This window comes from Homarus americanus, unplaced genomic scaffold, assembly GCF_018991925.1.
Source record: "Homarus americanus isolate GMGI-L3 unplaced genomic scaffold, GMGI_Hamer_2.0 scaffold39155, whole genome shotgun sequence".
Classification (NCBI taxonomy): Eukaryota; Metazoa; Arthropoda; class Malacostraca; order Decapoda; family Nephropidae; genus Homarus; species Homarus americanus.
Window position 1 is genome coordinate 4,086,575 of NW_024737042.1, and position 22,424 is coordinate 4,108,998.

The window sequence follows — 22,424 nt, forward strand, 5'->3', positions numbered from 1 at the left end:
ATGACTCATTTATGTGCCAACAGTGATCTACGTAGGAGCTTTGGTAAATGTGAATTTGGACATTCTTATCTGATTTTACAATTTAGTTACCTTACCCAACCTCAGCTAAGACTATTGTAGTGTAATTATATTGATAGATGTCTTCCACGCATTTATAATAAGTACTCAATTAGATAGTCGTCGCATAGCAACATGTTCAAATCAGACTATTAATGGAACGTCAGCGCCTCCGCACAACACAGAAAACCACAATGCACAGGACAAACAATTAAGTTCTTCAGAATATATATATATATATATATATATATATATATATATATATATATATATATATATATATATATATATATATATATATATATATATATATATATATATATATATATATATATATATATATATATATATATATATATATATATATATATATATATATATATATATATATATATATATATATATATATTAGTGTAGGATTATTTTGGTCACAGATCAACCATTGCCCTCCAGTATTACCCAATCATTAATTCCATCTTTACTGGTGACGCTTGAAGTACATCTGGCAGCTGTGTGTTTTGCTACGGATTTTATAGCAAAGAAAATGGCCTTATTTCTGCCTTGCAGAAGCTTACGATACTTCCAGAGTCACCATAAGTTACAAAGAAAAGTCAGTCATTTTAAAACAAGTGAAACACCACTGCAGGAGATATGAACTCCTTCAGCACTTACAATGTTCGCAACCAGTTAGTGAATCTCGGCCCCGGAAAAGAACCTTCATACATACACACACACAAAAAAAAAAACGTTATGATGGTAAATTAATGCCCTAAAGAGAATACATTATTTAATTCTGGGAAAAGGGAAAAAAGAGGAACAGATATCCAGGAAGCAACTGTAAGAGTAAGTCATTGTGTGGTTTTAGGGAATTAAACTGTTGCTGACAATTGTGTTAGGTTGTTTTAAATCACAGAGATATACAGTAACATCCTGGTTTATGTCCCCCCCCTTTTGTCATTTAGTAAATAGACATTACTTAAGTAGTTACACCACTATCTGATTTAGGTGGCATCTAGCCCCCTACCAACACACACACACGTGCACACATTCACATTTCATTCATTGTCATTAACTAACAAGAGTAAGTAACATACTTGAGCATGTGTTCTAGCTTCAACTTCTACATCAACCTCTTCTTCATCCTCCACTTCCTGATCCTCCTCTTGAAAATTTTCCTTCTTCACTTTATCAGTGGTCATCTCATGGTATTCCCCATGGATATCTTCACTATGGTACACCATTTTCTTGAAAGCATTCTTCTTTATTACTTTGCGCAACCGTTCAGTCTGATTTTTTGATTTCTTATGATCTGAAAAGTTATTTACAAAATTATAGCATCTGGTAAGTTAAAAAACAGATTTAATAATAATTAGGATAGGAAACTGTAAATTTCTTCCAAGTGTACTGCCTCTGTTGATGGAGTAATATTGACATTGAAACAGTTTATTTAGCAAGAAAAATACAGATACAGTGGACAATAATAACAATATTTGACATGGCTGAGCCAATTGAGAACTTGAGCCCTCTCAGCTACTAAAGTAGATGCAAGAATAAAAACAGAGTAAAGGAAATTATTTTAGTAAAATATTAAAAGGGAAGGAAGTTGTGTTATGCATATGACCAGAACTACAATATACTTTAGATAAACTTGACTGTGTAGGAATGAGGCAAATGAGGACGGAATCCTGATAAAATCTAACATGTACTGTACAGTAACAGTGTTAGATATAAATGGAAGGTGAGCAGTATGATGTTTTATGTATCCAAGGAGTATTGAAAAAACGACGAAGCAATGAACTACAATCATGGAGAATATGTTGAAATGACAATAAGTAGTACAGGGGGCTACTCAAAAAAAGTAGTCGAGTTTTAATGTGACTTTAGAAATGTGTCAGAGTTTATTGAAAGGTACAGCTAAACCTATGAAAATCTACAATAAATATATAGAACAGTGGAAGAAGAATTTCAAGAGATCATGTAAGTGGCAGCACAGTACATACATATACTAAGTTTGCTTACAGAATAATGTATCATATTGCACTTACATTTTTGTAAATGTTTAACAACAGCCCACATACTGAGGAAAGTTGTCTTGCAAATGGGACAGCAATATATGCATCGTTCAAACCCATGATGTGAGCGTTGATGAACACTTAAGGTCTTCTGAGTTGCAAATCTTGTATTGCCTGTAAAAAAAGATAAAAAAAAACTTATATATATATATATATATATATATATATATATATATATATATATATATATATATATATATATATATATATATATATATATATATATATATATATATATATATATATATATATATATATATATATATATAGAGATACAATCAACACTCTCAACTCCACCAGGATTCGAACTCCATCGCCCACTTGTTTCTCCATGATCAGTACCAGGTTGAGGTGTTGATTGTATGTAGAAGTCTTCATGCGGTTTATTGGGCTAATGAAAAAAAAAAAAAAATATATATATATATATATATATATATATAAACTGTAATTTTTCAACTAGAATTAAGTATATGGTTTATAATGGCACTAATATTCAAAGAAAAAATTAAATAAAATAAATTTTTATTTTTAGCAAGATGTAAATTTTTTTTATCAAAATGACTTCAATATAAGATACTAAAACTGGGGATAATTATATGCACAATAATTAACAGTTAATGAAAAACACAGCAGCCATAAGCTGAAAATATAAAAGATACGTAAATCGTACAGTATATTTGTGTAACATATGGTGACATGGGGAGAGGGTCATTTACTGAGGGTAACAAGGAATTTCAGTACAGTATTGTACAGTTACTTGTACTGTACAAAAGGGAGATTGGCAAAGGAGCGAACACACAAGTTATCAATGAGTTATTTATATTTTTACAATGGTTAGAATGGGTCTGTTCTTGTTGCAATAAGTACAAGGTCATACAGGCTGCATAATTTATACATTAGTGTACTGTATATTCAGTATATGTGTGTGTGTGTGTGTGTTGATAGAAAATCATGTACATGTATATACTGAATTCAATGACAAATTTTATTTCAATCTTCTGGCTTGATTTCATTTTGACAAAAAATATATTTTTATTATTCTAATACACTTCTGTCTTAAAAATTCTATAGACTAATAGGAAAAAAGTGGTAAATTATTTTAAAGGGATACCCCAAAACAAATTTAAAAGGTTGCAAAATTTTCAGCCATCTGTTGATGAAAAAAATTTTATATCATGGAGTTAGATATGAATATTTACATTGCATATTATGCTTCCATGGTGAACATAAGTAACTGAATTACAGTGCTATTAATAGAATTAACTACTGCATTGACAACAAGTGACATTTAACTCATGAGCAGTGTCTTTCTACACTTATGTTTATCAAAGTTACTCACTGATGACAGCTCAGGGATGTTTGGTGCTTTTTTCAAGGTAAATTTATTGGTAATTAAATCCTTAAGCCTAGACATTCTTGGAAGATAGGTTAAATTCCTCATCTATTTGTGACAGTAAGAAAAATTCTAAGACGCACTTATTAAGAATTGTATTTCCAAAATGCTACAAAGAAAGTTAATTAATGCTCAAGGAATAGGTAAGGTTGTGATATGGGCCTCGCCTCTGATCTTCATTCTCCCTTGTAGGGACCATGAGGTACTGGTGCTGCACTTCCACTTTTCCAACAATAATGATGAATCTATGAAAAGATTCTGTACACTTCTCTCATCCCCTTATCAGGTGTTACATGAATATATCTAGTTAAAATAAACTCTTGTAATTTCAAAGTTACTTTTGGATGACAGTGTTGTGATTTAGTACAAGTCAACCATTTAGGGATACAGTAATATCTCCGATAGGCGGAATCCCTCAAACCCGGAACTCCCCAATAGCCGGAATTTAAATTTTCTCGGAAAATCGTCCCCAATGCCGAAATTTTCCAGAAAATTTTCCCGATACCCGGAAAATTCTGGGGGCGTTTTTTCCGTGTTTGAGAGATGAAAATCAGAAGTATTTTATGGAAATTCCAAGAAAAAAATTCCGTTATCCGGAAAATTTGGGGGATGAGGGTTATTTTTATGGGTTCGAGAAATTATGTAATGAGCAATTCCTGGAACTTCCGAGAAGATTTTTCCATTACCCAGAAAATTCCGGGGACGAGGGATTTTTCCGGCTTCGAGTCGTCTCATTACCCGGAAATTTATCATTCCCGGAAGTGCTCTGCACCAATTGTTCCAGGTAACAGGTATATGAGTATTCTTACATCCAACATTACAATACTGTACAGTACAGTACTAGGAAAATTCATTGTATAACTGAGAATTTGTCCCCAGGTTAAAAAGTGATGTGTTCCCAAGCCTACCAGAATCAGCCCTTAGATCCATCTGCACCTCATGACTTATGCATACAGCTTTTTCAGCCACTAGACCATTAACCAACTTGATTGTATATAATAATTTTTATTTTAGGGGGTGCTGCACACCTCCCTCTGGTCTAAATGTGACTCTTAAAGACCCTGCCCAGACCATCAACCCCCAGTGGCAACCCTTTTTCCAGCCCACTAACACAAAATACCCTGCCCTGTCATGCTCACTAACCTGCCATGCCCTGTTCACCACCCTTCACTGCCCATAATGTTTGGCCAGTTTTGTTTACACAATTTATTTTTGTGTAGATATGCTGGAAGCCATTTTTAAATTTTACTCCTTTAATTCAAATCAGCAGCTAATTTGACTCATCCTGAACCCAAGATAATTCAAATTACTAAGATTTTATTGTGTGTATAACAAAGCAATTCAATCTATCACTGCTTTTAGGTACTCTTCCTGTTAAGCATTACTCAATTTATTTTATTCAATGATTAGTCTGTACTAACGAGAGAGAGAGAGAGAGAGAGAGAGAGAGAGAGAGAGAGAGAGAGAGAGAGAGAGAGAGAGAGAGAGAGAGAGAGAGAGAGAGAGAGAGAGAGAGAGAGAGAGAGAGAGAGAAAGAGAGAGAGAGAGAGAGAGAGAGAGAGAGAGAGAGAGAGAGAGAGAGAGAGAGAGAGAGAGAGAGAGAGAGAGAGAGAGAGAGAGAGAGAGAGAGAGAGAGAGAGAGAGAGAGAGAGAGAGAGAGAGAGAGAGAGAGAGAGAGAGAGAGAGAGAGAGAGAGAGAGAGAGAGAGAGAGAGAGAGAGAGGAGAGAGAGAGAGAGAGAGAGAGAGAGAGAGAGAGAGAGAGAGAGAGAGGGAGAGAGAGAGAGAGAGAGAGAGAGAGAGAGAGAGAGAGAGAGAGAGAGAGAGAGAGAGAGAGAGAGAGAGAGAGAGAGAGAGAGAGAGAGAGAGAGAGAGAGAGAGAGAGAGAGAGAGAGAGAGAGAGAGAGAGAGAGAGAGAGAGAGAGAGAGAGAGAGAGAGAGAGAGAGAGAGAGAGAGAGAGAGAGAGAGAGAGAGAGAGAGAGAGAGAGAGAGAGAGAGAGAGAGAGAGAGAGAGAGAGAGAGAGAGAGAGAGAGAGAGAGAGAGAGAGAGAGAGAGAGAGAGAGAGAGAGAGAGAGAGAGAGAGAGAGAGAGAGAGAGAGAGAGAGAGAGAGAGAGAGTAGAGAGAGAGAGAGAGAGAGAGAGAGAGAGAGAGAGAGAGAGAGAGAGAGAGACTCTACTGCACTTACAAACAGACTGAAAGAAATTAACTTTGATAATACTTACACGTGCGACAGACAAGTTCCTTCGATATTTCTGAACTAGATGTTGGTGGCTCTACATCCATTGCAATTACATTGCCCGGAGCTGTTTTCATAATCTCTCCATGTTCATTGATTGCAACTGTGAGTCCACTTGAACGCTGTGACACCTGAAGAAAAGAACAAAAAATCTCCAAGAAAATTCTTGAAACTTGTTCCCACTTTTTCCTAAGATGTAAATAAATGCCCCGAAAGAATACCTAAGTAATATCTCCTTTAGTCGGAATCCCTCATACCCGGAACTTTCCAATAGCCAGAATTTTAATTTTCTCAGAAAGTTGTTCCCAAAGCCGGAATTTTCCGGTTTGGGGAAAGATAATCCGAGGGGCACATTTTCCGGAAAATTTTCCCGATACCCAGAAAATTCAGGGGATTGGGGAGTTTTTCTGGGTTTGAGAGATGAAAATGAGGTGCATTTTATGGAAATTCCGAGAAAATGTTTCCGCTACCCGGAAAATTCCGGGGATGAAGGATATTTTTCCGGGTTCAAGAGATGATGTAATGGGCAATTTCTGGAACTTCCGAGAACATTTTCCCGTTAGCCGTAAAATTTTGGGGATGAGGGATATTTTTCCGGCTTTGAGAGAGTCTCGTTACCCGGAAATCTCTCATCCCCGGAGGTGTTCTGCACCAATTGTTCCGGCTAACGGAGATATCACTGTAGAGTAATTATTCTCTTCCATTCTCATTCCCCATTCAATAGAGCTACGGTACTGGATATGGCACAAAGATCTTTTTCTTTTTAGTATTATATTCATTGCATCTGAACCATTTCTCACGCTTGTACAAAAAAAAAATAAATAAATAAGTAAAATAAAAAAATAAATAAATAAAAAATATATAAAATAAATCAATTTATTCTTTCTTAAAATCAGAACATAAAATGAAATGAGGTGTGTGTGTGTGAGGCACAAGTTTGTATAATAAGTGTGTTGTATGAAGTAACAGAGGTGTACAGATAATGAGTGTTCATGCATGCAGTAACACATGTGCAAAGATGGTGTATATATGTACAGTAGCACAGTTGTACCTCATAGGTGTAAATGAACACAATAATAGAGATACACAGCAACTGTGTAAATGTATACAGTAACTTTGAAGTACACAAAATTTCCTTTGACATACAAGAATCTGATTACCTGATATAACTGGAGATGAGAATATGATGTTGCAACTTATCATGCCCTCCAATTTGATTTTGGTGTTTGGTATACTCTCACAATCTTACTCATATACAGTCTCTCCTCGACTTACGACAGGGTTCCGTCCCGACAACCAGGTTGTAAGTCGAATTGATCGCAAGTCGAAAAGGCGAAAATAATACATAGAAATTCTAAAATGGGTGTCTCTTTTTCTTCTCAGCACAACGAGAAACTTTTAAGCTTGCCAGCCATTTTAAAGGGAATTACAACGAAAATTTTGTCAGTACACAGAGCGATCACTAACGTCAGGACTCGAAAATACGTAATGTGAAAAATATTTTATACGACCATGGCCGTCGTATGTCCGGGTTGTTGTAAGTCAAGGAGAGACTGTATAATACATCAGTTTCCATATACTGTACAGGTACTGGTACTGTATATTCAATATTAAGGCTCCTAAACAATCACCAATTTCCAAACTTCCAGACTTAGAACTGTCTACTTACCAAATGAAGCTAAATTTTCCAATGGCTATTAACCGAGAAGTTGACTAAAAAAATTTTTTTTCTTGTTCAGATTCATAAATTACTTTGGCTATGTTGCTGAATAACATGACTTTATTTCACTACAACTCTCCATTCAACCTACGACCCATTCTTTCATTATTATTAATTTCTTTCACTTTATTCTATTCCTACTCCATACAAACTTCATTCTAATTAAACTGTATATTCAATACTAACTAATATAATCAAATCATATACAAAAACTGCAAAATTATCAATACTGATTAGTATCTCAAATAGTCTATCCTTTATTGGGCCATTCTGATTGATTTAATATCTAGTAGATGAAAACGTGGCATTTTTTGTTTTGCACATTTCATATGCGCCCTTCCTCATTCAAAGTATGTTGGCACAGCACAATCTTCAGTAACACCTCAGCTACCATGCACTTCCCCACACTCAAGTGTTGAAAATGCAATAACAATGTTCAAATATATACTGAAGAAGTTTTGCTAGTTTATTTTTATCATAAAAATAAAGCAAACAAGCAGTACAAATTCAAAGAGTAAATTATTCCTACAGATACAGGTTAAACCTTGATTTAACGGCACTGGTTTTACTGGTGACTCACATTTAATGGCAAAATTTACCTAGAGATCGTAAATTTGAAAGGCCCGCCCGCAATTTCCACTAGTTCCTCTACCTGCTGCAACGGTCCCACAGTGCTGCAGTCGGTTTATTTTGGCATTAAGTCCAGCCAGTGCTGTGATCATGTGATCGCCTCAAATTTCTACATTCTTTGTAGTACTGTATCAATTATGGTCTCTAAGCAACCAGAAAACCCTACCGGAGTTAGTGACACAAAGAAGGGAGTGGAAAAGCGTAAGCACATGAAATCAGGGAAACACGAAGATTTAGAAAAGTACTCGATGCAATGGTTTCATCAGCGACCCCCCCCACCCCCACAGTACTTCTATTAAACGGCATGATCCAGATTCCGTCGATGCCGTTAAATCGAGGTTCAACCTGCACAAATAAATTATCTCTGAAATGGAAATACATTATGTGAAGGAGTGTGTAGAGTGTAAGAGTGCAGTAAACTATCAAGTGTGAAAAACTCCAGAAGTCACTTTTGTATATTTAAAGAAAACTATGTTTGTGCCATCTTACTTTAAATACAAGAATCTTATTGAATATACAGCAGAACCTCGATAATTCACAGATGACCCAGGAAAGGGTGTGTGAAATGTACAAAAAAAAAGGTGCTAGTTATAGACTGGCACGGGAGGATTCACATATGTACTGAACTGTATGCACATACACAAGTGGATTATGTGCAAACCAGCTGTGGTCTCACACCCCAGGATGTTCATATGACTCTTACTTATCTTGTATCCTGGGGCATTCCGGTAAAGCTGTGAAGCCAAAGTCATCTTCGTCAGTCCACATCAGGAGAAGGCAGTCTCAACGGCAATGCACACCTGCTCTAAGGAGAGTTTATGCTTGGAGATGATGCCTTTAAACTCTGCCTTATATGGATCAACAGCATTTGGTTCAGCAGACAGACACTTCTCCTTACTATTCTTCAAGATGCTATTTAATATGGGTTTTTTTCTTCAAGTTATCATTTCATGAAAGACTGTCGGATGAATTATCGAGGTTCTTCTATAAACAAACAGGTCACATCTGATACTAATCCTTCTAATTAAAGGTTGGCCAATATGAATGGGTAGTTTATGAAGCTTCTGTTAGTATGGTCTTTATTTTATGGGGCGAGCCATGTAAATACCTCCTCCAGTCATTTCCCTCACCGAACATAACTGAACACTAATTTGTACACTTCCCTCTCCTGACCTAAGTCTCTCATGCCATATTTATATATAATTTCAAACTCAATCAATCTTCATAATCACACCACCCTACACAGATAACCTATTTCACTTTTGTTAGTGTATTTTCCTCTTTATTTAAGATTCAGAGGAAGCAATGTTCTCTATTTGCTCGGGAGAAATATGGTTGATAAGTACATAAACTGCAGGAACTTGAGCATAAAAGGTGTGACAAAGAAAGAGAAGGAAACAAAATTAGAGAACCCTGTTCTTTACTATGTGTCAGTGAAGCCTGTTGTTCTTTATAACTACATGGAAATATAAGTTCAGGATTTGAACCCTAAGAAAATGTACATGTGTGCAATTGTGCACTGCACATCTGTTGTGAAGAAACTTGTCTAGTTAGCATGAGCCTGTGTAAAAACCAAGATTGAGAAGAAGATAGTTATTAGGAACATCAGAAAATGAAGAGTAGAAAATGAGAGAAATTCAACTTTACAGTAAAGAGAAGATGGGGCTCAGCTGTCACAGTTAAAAAAGATGAAAAGCTGTGGACTGGACCTTACCAAAAACTTAAGACACCATATATGGTTATAGCATTCCAATACACATGGGCAAGTGGTCCAGATATAAAGTGCAGTGGGTTGTTATAAAGATATACATACAAGTAATATCTCCGTTAGTCAGAATCCCTCAAACCTGGAACTATCCGATAGCCAGAGCTGAAATTTTCTTTGAAAATTTTTCCCAAAGCCTGAAAATTCCGGCTATGGGAATGATTTTCCGAGGGGCACATTTTCCGGAAAATTCTGGGGATGAAGGAGTTTTTTTCCCGGGTTTGAGAGACGATGTTCTGGGCAATTTCTGGAACTTCCGAGAAAATTTTTCTGTTACCAGGAAAATTCCAGGGATGAGTGATTTTTTCCACCTTTGAGAGATTCGTCTCGTTACTCGGAAATCTCCCATTCCCCGAAGAGCTCTGCACCAATTGTTCCGGCCAAAGATGATATCACTGTATATTCAAGTATAACAAAGCACACTGCTGACACCATAATTACACTCATCATAACAAAACAGTGATGGCAGAGAAAGATAAATACATGTCTAGATGAGAAAGGTGCAACAATGGTACTAGAGTATTATTAAACCACTAAAAACCAGGGTCACCTATTATTTGTGGTCTATGCTGCTTCTTAAACAATCCTCCACTATGCCCTCCATCCTATTCTTCCATCTCCTTGGTCTTCCCCTCTCACATCTACTTTCATAGAATAAACTCTTTCTAACAATCTTTTATTTCCCATTTCTCTCTATGTCCATACCACTTATGCAACCCTGGTCAGATGTCTGTTCAACATTTCTTGCATTTTCACATCTTCATCCGTATTTCTTATTCTGTACATCCTATTCACCCGACACATGCTCTCAGGCACACCAATTCTGTCACTTCCATTTTGTTCTACACATATGTACAAGGATTTTTGTATACACCCCAAACTTTGGCTTCTTTACCCTAGTTCTTTCTCTCCCTACATTTCTCATGCACACATTTCTTTCCCTCTGCCAATGTGACTCAGTTCATAACTTTTCATTCCATTCACTATTATGTCCACTTCCATATACAGTATCCGAAGCATCTCACTTCCTCAATTCAAATCAAGTCTATTCCTTCCTGTCCACCTTATTTTCACCTTATTTCTTCACATTACTACTGTTCACATTCACTATTAACTTTCTCCTCGGGCATATTATTCCAAACTAAAGCAAAAATAATTGTAATATATCTTCTGAATTGTCCCTTTGGGAAAACATTACAAACAGTGCCTGACTGACTTTATATTGGTATCCTGTACTTCTACTGTATTTATCAAATTTGTGTTACTCTTCTATTACTTTGATTTCACCTCTTACAACTCCATCTATGAAAATAATAGTCATCTATGGTGACAATACACATCTTGTAGACCTACAGTACTTCTACTGGCTTCCCACTACCCACAACACATTAACAAATGCTACATCATCCTATAAACACATTGAATGGCACTCCACAATTTCCCACTTATCATACACATCACCCTATATCTTCAAATTTCAGCAAAATCCTTTCAACATATCTAATGTATCCCTAGAAGTGGGGCAGCCAATGGGATATACACTAATGCCCACCTTCTGTCCTCAGGGTTGCAAGGGCACCCTCAATCCACTAAGACTGGGTAAGTGAAGGCTGTCAAGTACAATACTGTACTGTACTGGCTATACTACCGTATTCTGTGTACTGAAGGCTTAGTATTTGGTGTGCTGTATCTATGCTGCCAGTAATGGGCCACAAGGATTCCAGGACCTACTTTTACAAGTGTAACCTTATTATTATATTATTTACAGGACACTGAGCATTGGTGAAACACCGGGATAAAAATTTTGTGTCCCAGCAAATTCTCTACCACTCCAGGAAACCAATTCAAAAAGCCCGGGGTCTCAGATTATTTTAATTAAGTTAAGATAAAAACAACAAATTAAAGGGATAGTAATTCTTTAAATCAGTCATTCATCTTGTCAAATGGTCACCTTGCTCTGCAGTAATGCAACAGATGGTAATGTTTAGACAATCAAATTAAGCACCGACATGAAATAATCTCTGGCCAACACCCCCAATGACCAAACACACAACTTATCCCATCCCAGTTAACAGTGTAAACTAATTGACCTCAATCCACTTGTCCAAGCCCACTGGTTCATATTACTGTGTGTGTGTGTGTGAGACTAGGAAGGAACAATAGTGCCTGGATCAGAAGTAGGAACAACAACTGTGAAACATCCATGTCAATATTGTATTAACCATAAGATCAAAATGAATTTTCACATTTGGTTGCATTTGCACCTGTCCTTAGCTATGATATTTGATGAACTAGATGCTCTGACTCCCAACTTCAGAACATCTCTCATCAAACTGTTATTACAGTAAATTTACCCAGAAGCACTAGAATTACAAGCATTCATCTCAGCTTAAAATTGTGTGTTGGGGACCCAGTAATGCATTTTACTAAATGCCCTGTATAGAGCAGTAATATATTTTATGTTAAATCTCAGTCAGGTTGGTGGTTTTGGCTTTTAAGTGGTTCTAAGCTAGGTAAGTGTACACCTCTGTATATAATTGAGCTTGTTAGTGTTAATTTTGATCACTTGTGGAATCAAACCACTGTTGGCAATCTGCTTTAAGAGCTAATAATTTCCTTCATAATCTCTAAAAAATTTTACTTTCCCAATACCTTACTCATATTACCGGGTACTACATCCCATGTCTCCATCCTCCACTATCATAAAACATATGAAAACAATTCAACTTATTTTGGATCTCCTTTCTAAATTCATATACCATACACCGCACAGGAAAATTTGCATACACACACAAATAATAAAAAACACAATGTGCATGTTTCATCTATTCTATAGCATTTGATAGTAAGAAACTATCAATATAATTATGCTGCATGAGAATTCTGAACATCTCTATTGCTCTTGGAGGATGAAGCATCCTTTTTGTTTGAGCGACTGAATCATCCCTTATAAAAAGAGGTTTGGTTAATTTTTTCTTCAGATGACAATTGTGTGACTGGCAGACAAACAAACCTCCAGTGTGACAAACAGATATAAGTATCACCTCATAAGACTCCAACATTTACGTCTTCAGGGCAAGAATGAAAAAGATGATAAGCTTAATGCATTAATGGAGGGATTGAAAAAAATCAAGGTAATAAAAGAATACTGAATGTGCAGATATGCTCTGGACAAAATGTTTAAGAGAAATTTTGTATGATTTCCTATGCACTTTGGGAAACATCACATCAGATAACTTAATATACTAATATCAATACAAACTCAGTAAGAACAAAATAACTTACCTCATCAAGAATGGTGTTCATGGACACAGTGGGGGCAGGGGTGCTTGGTGACAAATAAGTTTGATACCGTGCATTTGCAACACCACCTATATCCTCTAACACAACTGAGCAATCCCGGCTTAGTTTATCTCGTTTACTATTCACATGAGACAAGCTGAAAAAATACAGTAATCCCATTTCAAAATCAAATTAAAGCTTCACCAAAACAAACATTAAACTAAACATTGCTAGAAGAAAAAAGTAGGTGGATATACAATTTTTTGTTCATTAGTCTCAAGTTTGAAAGAAAATTAAAACTACAAATATGACTGAAAAACAGACCAATGATGCACAAAAACACTAATAATGTGGCAAGAAATCTAAAAAAAAAAAAAAAAAATTCTGAGTCTTCACCACAGAGACAGGTTTATCCAAGATAAAATTTGACATGGCCATACTGCAAAAAAAGAACAGCCAGCATATTAACCAATTGATAATTTGGAAAAGTAAAGTAAAGTACAGTACAGTATATTGAAAGTAACGTATGATCAGTCTCGAGAGGCTTCCCTAATATATGAAGTTTTTGTCAAAAGGTGATGAAGGTTTTTGGTTACTGAACTTTAAAATATATTATTGCAGCTATTTGATGTTTTTTACTTCTAATTACTGTTCTGACATGACATGAAATTTATATAATGTTCTGAAGGTGAATCATGGTGAGCCCAACCCCTTTTCCCCACCTGGGTTACAAAATCCACATGGAAAAAGTTCTAAAATATTGCTTAATACATGTACAGGCATATAAACTATTCTCTTATTAAGTCTTTTGATTTCTTTTTTTGTTAATACTATTTAAATATTGCAAGAAAAATTAAATTGTAAATTACACAAGTCTAGCAGTACCCACATAAAAAATTATATCCTAAAGTATTGTTAAATGTACCTGTACAAGTATACATAAAAATGACAATCCAAAACCTACAGGTGACAAGGCCTTTTATCCATCTTCCAACTAACATTTATTCCCATAAAATACTCTTCTCACTTGGCTTTTATCTCCCTTTGCAATGGAATTGTAATAAGAATGAAAGAAGAAATACAGGTACAGTACTGTACAGCAGAAAAAATACAAATACAAAAGAGATGAGGTGATTATTGTGAATAATTGCTAAAAACAGATGAGTGAGAGGGGGATTATCCTGTTTAGCACTTGACAGCTTAAATAGCATCAAATGCAGGACAGGAAAAGTAATACAGAAGTGGAAAGTGATAGCGGATGTTCACTCAAGAATGGTATGGCACCAGAAGCAAATGGGGTCACCATTTAAATGTTAAGAATGGGAGGTGGAATAGAGATTGAAAGGATGACAAGAGTGTACTGTACCTGCTATGTATGGCAATGGGAAGGGTATCAATTGGCTAGCAGAGAGCATTTGTAGTTCCCCTAAACAGGAATACCTTGTTATTCACAGTGCCACTTATCTGCAATTGATATTTTAACACCCCCTATTCAATATTCGCAAAGCATACGCTGCTTGTTCGCAAATGAAAGATTACGATACCCGCAAGTAATATTTCAAACCGGGTGGGCTAGCCGCAGCTCTCATATTCCGATGTACGACCCGCTTCATACGAGCACTTGTTTCCACGTATATGGACCCACGCAGTTTAAAACTTACTGTAATGAAATTCAATGGGACCATTCACATGGAGCGTGTGTGAATATTCACACACAGGAGATGCTACCCCACGTCTGTACCTAAATTTCCAAACCATGACATGAAAAAATATGCAAAGCATTCTAGAATTCTTCATATGGCATTAGTAAATGCTAGTTTAAATGTTTAAACACACACACTGCATCCTTGATCACTGGAGGGTCAAGACCTATCAGGCACTGCTCCTGCTATGCAGCTGTCCCCCTTGGCCAATGTTCGGGCCCATTCCCCATGTCCCTCTCCCCGACCCATCCTCACCACCGGGATATCAACATAATCAAAAGTGACAATTTCGTTTCGGAAAGAAGTGGGATCAGTGTTGAACAGTGATGAACAGTGTTTAAGCCAGTGAATTCAGCACTAGACAGTACCAGTGAGAGCCGTGACCCACCAGTGAGATAAGCACCCCTGGGAACCGACCACCATCTTCTGACCAGGCGGTGTTATTCAGTCCACCCTGGGAACAACAGTGGGCCGGCTTTACACCTGACTACGAGATAACACAACATTATCTAGCAGAGTGAGGTACTGTGAGACCACCCCACACCACACTGTCTCCATGACTAAGTGAGGTCCTTCATATTAACATCCGAGGACGAGTTATTACACCACGTGAACACCACACCAACCGATGTCTACATGAGCACATTAGGTCCTTCATATCAACACCTGAGGATGAGTTACTACACCATGTGAACACCACACCACCCGATGTCTCCATGACCACATGAGGTCCTCCATGTCAACACTTATGGACAAGTTACTGAATCATGTGGCCTACGTGACCTTACACAATATGGCAAGAGACCAGCCCAGGCCATCAACTGCAACTATAATAATTTGTATGATCAATTCATGTTCCTTCTCCTTTCAGTAATGAAAGCTTTTGTTAAATGACCCACCAACCTCATGTCTTTGTATGTAATAAGTCATTTTTGTCTAATGTATATTTTCAGCCTTTGGGCTGCAGAACTTTTTTAATAAACCGTTAATTATTATTATTATTACACACGCACACTTCATTCACCACCAAGTTTGCCAACTCTTCCCCACCCATTGACTGCAACTGACTGGTTCACCAAATATATATCATTGCCATCGAATCAGAATTTGAGATCAATATGAAGAAGATCAATCTTGTTTCACTTAAGGCATTACAAAATTATAATCACTAGCATATTTCAAATTATAGCAAATGGCAACTGCTCATATAGCTCACAAACTACACTGTTGCCAATTAATCAAATTTCTTGCATCGCAGAATGAACCGGCTATATGGAAATTTCTTGAATGAGACCAGCATGATTGAGCAGGTATATTTATATCTAAGTGATTTTTCATTTTTTTTCCAGGAATTTATAGGAAAATATAGGTAGTATCACAAGCAGTGGTCATTTTAATATTTATTTTTGAAGAAAAATTAGCTTATTTTTAGATAATTGTCATTAGTGAGTATAAATAATTTCTGCCAAAATGCTACAAAAAGCAATTTGAAAAAGCTATAATACTTTCTGGAGTTGTGCCCCAAACCCCACTGAGGGAGCCATCGCTCACCCCACACCCCCCTAGCTTTACCCTTAGACCCCAGACATATTTCAGTAATTTCTTTATTTTTAAATCTATTGTCACCTTATAAATGAATTAATCAATATGAGGAAAATACAAAGAAGAATTTACATACATTCAACTTTCATTGAAACATTATTGGAGAGTTACTAGGTGTTAATGAGCAGTGTGGAGTGATGAAAGATGTTTTGTTTGAAACTACATACAGTGCACAGCCCATAGTGAGTGGATGGTGATATGCACTTGTAACACACAGCTCTTACTTGAAGGTCCTTTTATATCATATGTTTTTCTTATAGCTACTACAAAACACAAAATACCCTGTACTTATATTTTCCTCAAAAGAACTATAAAATACTGAACAGTAGTAATATTTAGGAAGCACAAAACTTATCACTATTTTCAAATATATCCACTATTTACATGTACGTATACTTAATTCAGAACTTCTTGATCGTGTGGAAGTCTTGCACCAAATCACCCTATCTTTGCGCCGTGGTTCACGGTAGCTGGCAGATTGGGAAGGGGAGGCAGCGCCAGTCTGTAGACCTAACACTGTCCTCACTGCCTCAGCAAACTTAACATAATCTGGGTTCTGTTTCCTCCCCATCATTGTCTTCGTCACCCAATACAGTGGGGTATGCTATAACGAACGGATCCTACTACGAATATTCCTATAACGAACGGTTTTACCTATAAAATTGAGAATGCTATAACGAACAAAACTCCTACAACGAACATTATTTAAAAATTTTTTTTTTTTTTTTTTTTACTAATTTATTGTTTTTTTTATTACAAGTATTAATGATACTCTTTATTTCAGGGGTTTAGATGCATATTTATGCACTTTTTTACAATTTTATATTATATTTTTCAGTGTTAAGTGGTTGTATTTGTGGGCCTGGAACGGATTAATCCTATAACGAACGAATGCTATAACGAACAAGGTTCTAGAACCAATTAGATTCGTTATAGCATACCCCACTGTACTATATCAATGCCACTCAAATCAAGCAAAGCAACTCCTGATGAACAGCACTACTGTCAAGCAAATACCTTCACTTGTGCTTGGGTGTGGAGGAGTGAGGTGGGTCATATAGAAGGTCTAAGGACATGCATCCCTCACAATATCTGGTGGGTAACTGACCATGAGGCACGAGTCTTAAGACAAAAACACTCGAGTTGCTAATTAAACAAATATCCCATATAAAGTATTTCCTCCCGCTTGGACATTCAAAACATGCCACATAAATTAAGAACATTCAGGAACGTCACCAAAGGTTGCCTAGACTAAAGTTCAGGAATGTCACCCGGGGTTTAAGGGTCATTAGCTCTCGCTAATTTACATCACCATCTGAATTAGTACCGGTCGTTAAGAAATTGGCAGCACACCCCTGAGTTACTGTCTTATTAATAACAAAAGCCCATATTTGATTTACTCATTTTTTATTTATACAGCACTACCATTTTCAAAAATTTAAGTACAGTACAGGGTATTGTATCTCGTAAATCAAGAGGTTCTGGTACATGTAAATATAGTACAGTACAAGCTGATAAGGACTGTAAGAGTGTTTACGTTGCCGATGAGAAGCAAAGCAGGACAATTTCTCCCATAAGAAATAATGTACAGTAATAGGGTAAGAATAAGGGACTGGATTTTTTAGTAATTTTCTACTTAACACCTTATGCCCCAGGCAATGTAAAACCAGTAGTACCACCAACACAGGCATATTTCTGCAGTTTTGTATTTGATTTTAATCCAGTTGAAATAAAATCAGTGAAGTCACTCCACGCATACTGTTGTGACTGGCATGCATGTGGTCCCCTACGTCCACCACGGCGCCCATGACCACAACCATGCTGAGGGGGTGGCTGGTGGGATGGGAAAATGAGAGCCACTGTCTGTACTGTGTGTTACTGTTCTCACCACTGGCTGCCTCAAACTTTATATCATCTAGGTCTGTTTCCTCCCCATCACTATCTTCATCACCCGATACTATATCAATGCCACTCAAATCAAGCAACTCTTGATGAAAAGCACTACTATTAAGGATGTGGAGAAGCGAGGCGAGTCACGAGACATCGAAGGATGTGCATCCATCATGATAGCGATGGGTAACTAGACCAATAGACTTGAGACAAAGATTAAGTGCGAGTTGAGTTGCCAAATAAATAAATATCCCATACAAAGTATTTCGTCGTGCCTGGACATTAAAAATATGCCGCAAAAATTAAGAACGTTGAGGAACGTCGCCCAGGGTCGCCTTAGTGAACGTCGAGGAACATCACCCGGGATTTAACGGTTAAAGAAAAGATAAAGCATTATAGTGTAAGAGAGCACATAATTTTAAGCATTTTAAAAAGATTTAACCTTAACCACTGACCTAAAATTTGTTTACCTTGTTTACTATGCTTAATATCCTGTGTAATACTCATACACCTTTTCTTCCTTTCACCACCTGTGCTTGCACTACATTTGTCACTCATTATTGAATGACTGTAAGGATAAATCTAGATATAGCTGATGCTGAATATGAAGTTCAACCGCTACTCACAGCGCGATTGAACACAATGGGGCCAAGATTTAAGCTCCGACATTGTTTATATGAACACAATGGGGCCAAGATTTAAGCTCCGACATTGTTTATATGAACACAATGGGGCCAAGATTTAAGTTCCGACATTGTTTATACCGAGTTGAAAATAATGGAACGACGGTGGTGCAGGGAATTATTTTTATGTTGGGTTCTTCGATTAGTCGATGTCAGCAGTGCAAAACAAGAGATAGAGGGGACGTCCTGTACCATTTAATACCAAAAATGTGGCATACTGTACACACTGCTTCCCTTGATCATTGAAAAGTCAGCTAGTGGTCATAACAACACTAAATTACTTTTTGAACAAAAGGACTGTGTGGAGACTATAAATACAGAAAACATTATTAAAAAAGTATATCTAAATAAAGTGTGTCAGAACAAGGAGAAACAAAATGTGTGGAAGAAAACACCAAGGAAATAACAGGGGAAAGAGGGATAATGATGGAAGAAGCTTAAAGTAATACCTGATTCACACTATACTTCACATGAACTCAATGGAAGAGAGTTAATCCTACCGTTCATAATATTGTGATGATCCTATATGGGAGGCATGAGAGACACTGTGCTGTTTCCTTCTGTTGGCTAATTTTGTAGCTATTGAATCAATCCTCGAACTTCCCTGCATAGCAGTTCTTGCAGGCTTTTTCATTGTGACAGAGGCAGATGAGGTAGAAGGATGAGGATGTACATCAGGAGGAGGCTCTGGCTCAACAACCACTGTATTGGACTGGCTGGTGATACCTTGTACATTATCCTGTTAACAAAAACCTGTTAGTTGTTTTGCTACATTTCTATAGAGGTGGTCCCCGACTTACGAACATCCGATTTTCGAACGCCCGCCAAGACGAATGAGGTTAATCTTGAAATTTACAGTATTTTATTTACCCGACAACTTATTTTTTACTTTCATTTACTGTATTTTTTTTTATTCTATTTCTTATTTTGTCATAAATTAAGTGATTTTTAGATGTATATAAGGACTTAAGCTATGATATAGTGGGATTTTAAACCCTGTTCTGTAAATACGGTATACACATAACTTGTGTTCCGACTTACGTACAAATCCAACTTAAGAATGTCCTCAGGAACGGAACCCGTTCATAACCCAGGGACCCCCTGTATATGGTAATGTTTTAAAATTAATGCAAATTATGTCAAACTACAGTAGCACAATTTTCTCGTAACTCAATGAAAACCTGACATCGTATATAAAAATATAATGTATAAAGCATTTGTAACACAATGCAGTATTCTACTAAACAAGACTGATTTCCTTCACATGGTGTCTAATACACAAAATTTATTGTTTTCAAAATGAACTTGGCTTTAAGCCCTAAACCATTACCACTACTATCTTTTTATGGCACTTCCCACACTTGTATGGGTTATCCGCATACTGGATAGTCACATGCAGCCTCTCTCATCAGGTTCTTATCTGAGACAATTTCTTATAAGCTTTCCCCATGTCATTCTTGGTTTACCCCTAACTCTCCTCCCCCTCACATTCAAACTCGTGCATCTTTTGACCATGTTGGTCTCCTCCATTCTGTCCACAAGCCTAATCCATCTAAGCTACCTCCACACAAAACCTCACCAATACTCAATACCCAGCTGCCCTCTTAGCTTTGAATAAGGTTTCCTATCTTTCAATGTCATATCACACATTAATATCACAATTCTCATTTCAGCTTGTTCAAACCTACATATGTCATCCTCTTTAACTACCTATGTTTTGCTGCCATACATCATCACACTTTTCATGCAAATACAAAGCCATCTTGCCATCCATAAAGGTAACAGATCCCTAAACTTCTTCCATGTCAGAAAGGTAACAGATCTCACCAGCACCATCCAGGGATATATCCCAATGTTGAACTTTATTACAGTACTGTACCTCTAAATTTAGTGACCATTTTGTACATTTTTATCACTGAAAACACATTCTACACAGATATGGAGCCCCATAGATTGCTAAATCAAACCCTCATCATGGGACTAATGGTCTTCCTCAACATTAAGGAAACAGGATGTGTTCATGAGATTCTAGATAAAGCATGAGGTCCAGTCCAGTTGCTCAGTGTAGGATGCATTCAAAAGATGATCTCCAAACACTGGTCATAATATGAGTCTCATGTAGTCTCTTTCAAATACTTCATGAGTGCAGCACGTCTCATGAGGTCTTCCCTTAACAATTCCTTTACATTTTCTTCCTATCAGGAACAATACCTTTACATTTTTTCCAATCTGGAATATACTAACACATAATCATGACACCTTCATCTTCAGTTTCTTGGCTTCAATTATCTGAATGCAGTTTACATAAAGCACTTACCTTTTACTAGGTTTCCTTCCTAGTAAACCCACAATAAAAAATGGTGTACTCGGTGAATATCATGACTACTTACTTTGTGAAATAGTGTTCTAACATCAGCATACTCTTCTTGGCAGTATATTCTCTTGTGTGCTAAAAAGTTTACCACTGACCGGAAAAGATTGTGACAAACTTTGCATTCTAGGATCATGTCACACTCCTTGAGGATGATGTTTCGCACCTGAAAAAGAAAAATCAAGTAAAAACTTACATAAATTAGGGTTTTATGAATTTTCAAGGTTTGTCGAATTCACTGTTCAGACAAACTACATTCAATAGTCATATCACTGTGCACCTAACACAAGAAATATTGAATACATATAAAACACTGGGAAGTAACATTATTTGTCAAATATTAATTGTGGGACTTTTATTCCCTTCAGATTTAAAGCTTACAAACTATTAAAGCAGTAAAACTAAACCAAAACAAAATGTTTGCTTCACTCAGTGAGGCAGGCCAAAAGGTTCAAATTGTGAGTGCCTACAGGTATTTTGAAGACCTTAACCAGACCTGAAGCCTCAATGGACCTTCAGTTATACATCGACTCAAATGGGATCACATCCTTTGACTTCCATTCAATATAATGAAGAAGTGTTGTTGCTGCAAAAACTTTGTCTGACCTTGTCTGTGAGGAAAGTGTAATGAGACATTAAACATGTTAAACTCTCAGTAAAAGGCAGACTCTGTCAGAGGTATTTTAGCAATATGAAGCACAGTTCACTCACTGCTGAACCAAAATGGATGGTTAATTTGTGTAAATCCAAAATATATCAAATTACAGTATAGTCTGCATTTACGCGGTCAATTGAACCCGTGGAGGCCCGCGTAAAACGAGAAACTCGTAAATGAAATAACAGAGCATATGGGATTGATTGAAATAGAGACTGGGCCGACCCCCAAACTCCACTTTTTCCGACACAATACGTATGTTGTAGTAAAAATAACATTATATTTTATGATGGTATGAACACACAATTAATAATCAAGAGAAATATCAATAATATTAGGTTTTTTTCACACTTACGTTAGCAGA

At 36.7% G+C, this 22,424-nt stretch overlaps 1 protein-coding gene across 1 annotated transcript in view; it reads right to left on the reverse strand.

Annotated features, from left to right (window-relative positions):
* The window catches only part of LOC121872599, a 45,135-nt gene that overhangs the window by 16,050 nt on the left and 6,661 nt on the right, over nt 1-22,424 (reverse strand). The window contains exons 5-10 of the mRNA XM_042375452.1: nt 21,425-21,571; nt 19,535-19,773; nt 13,160-13,313; nt 5,746-5,890; nt 2,103-2,243; nt 1,152-1,366 (exon numbers count right to left, since the gene is read on the reverse strand). Coding sequence (XP_042231386.1) covers nt 1,152-1,366; nt 2,103-2,243; nt 5,746-5,890; nt 13,160-13,313; nt 19,535-19,773; nt 21,425-21,571 — 1,041 coding nt within the window. The remainder of the gene's footprint in view (nt 1-1,151; nt 1,367-2,102; nt 2,244-5,745; nt 5,891-13,159; nt 13,314-19,534; nt 19,774-21,424; nt 21,572-22,424) is intronic.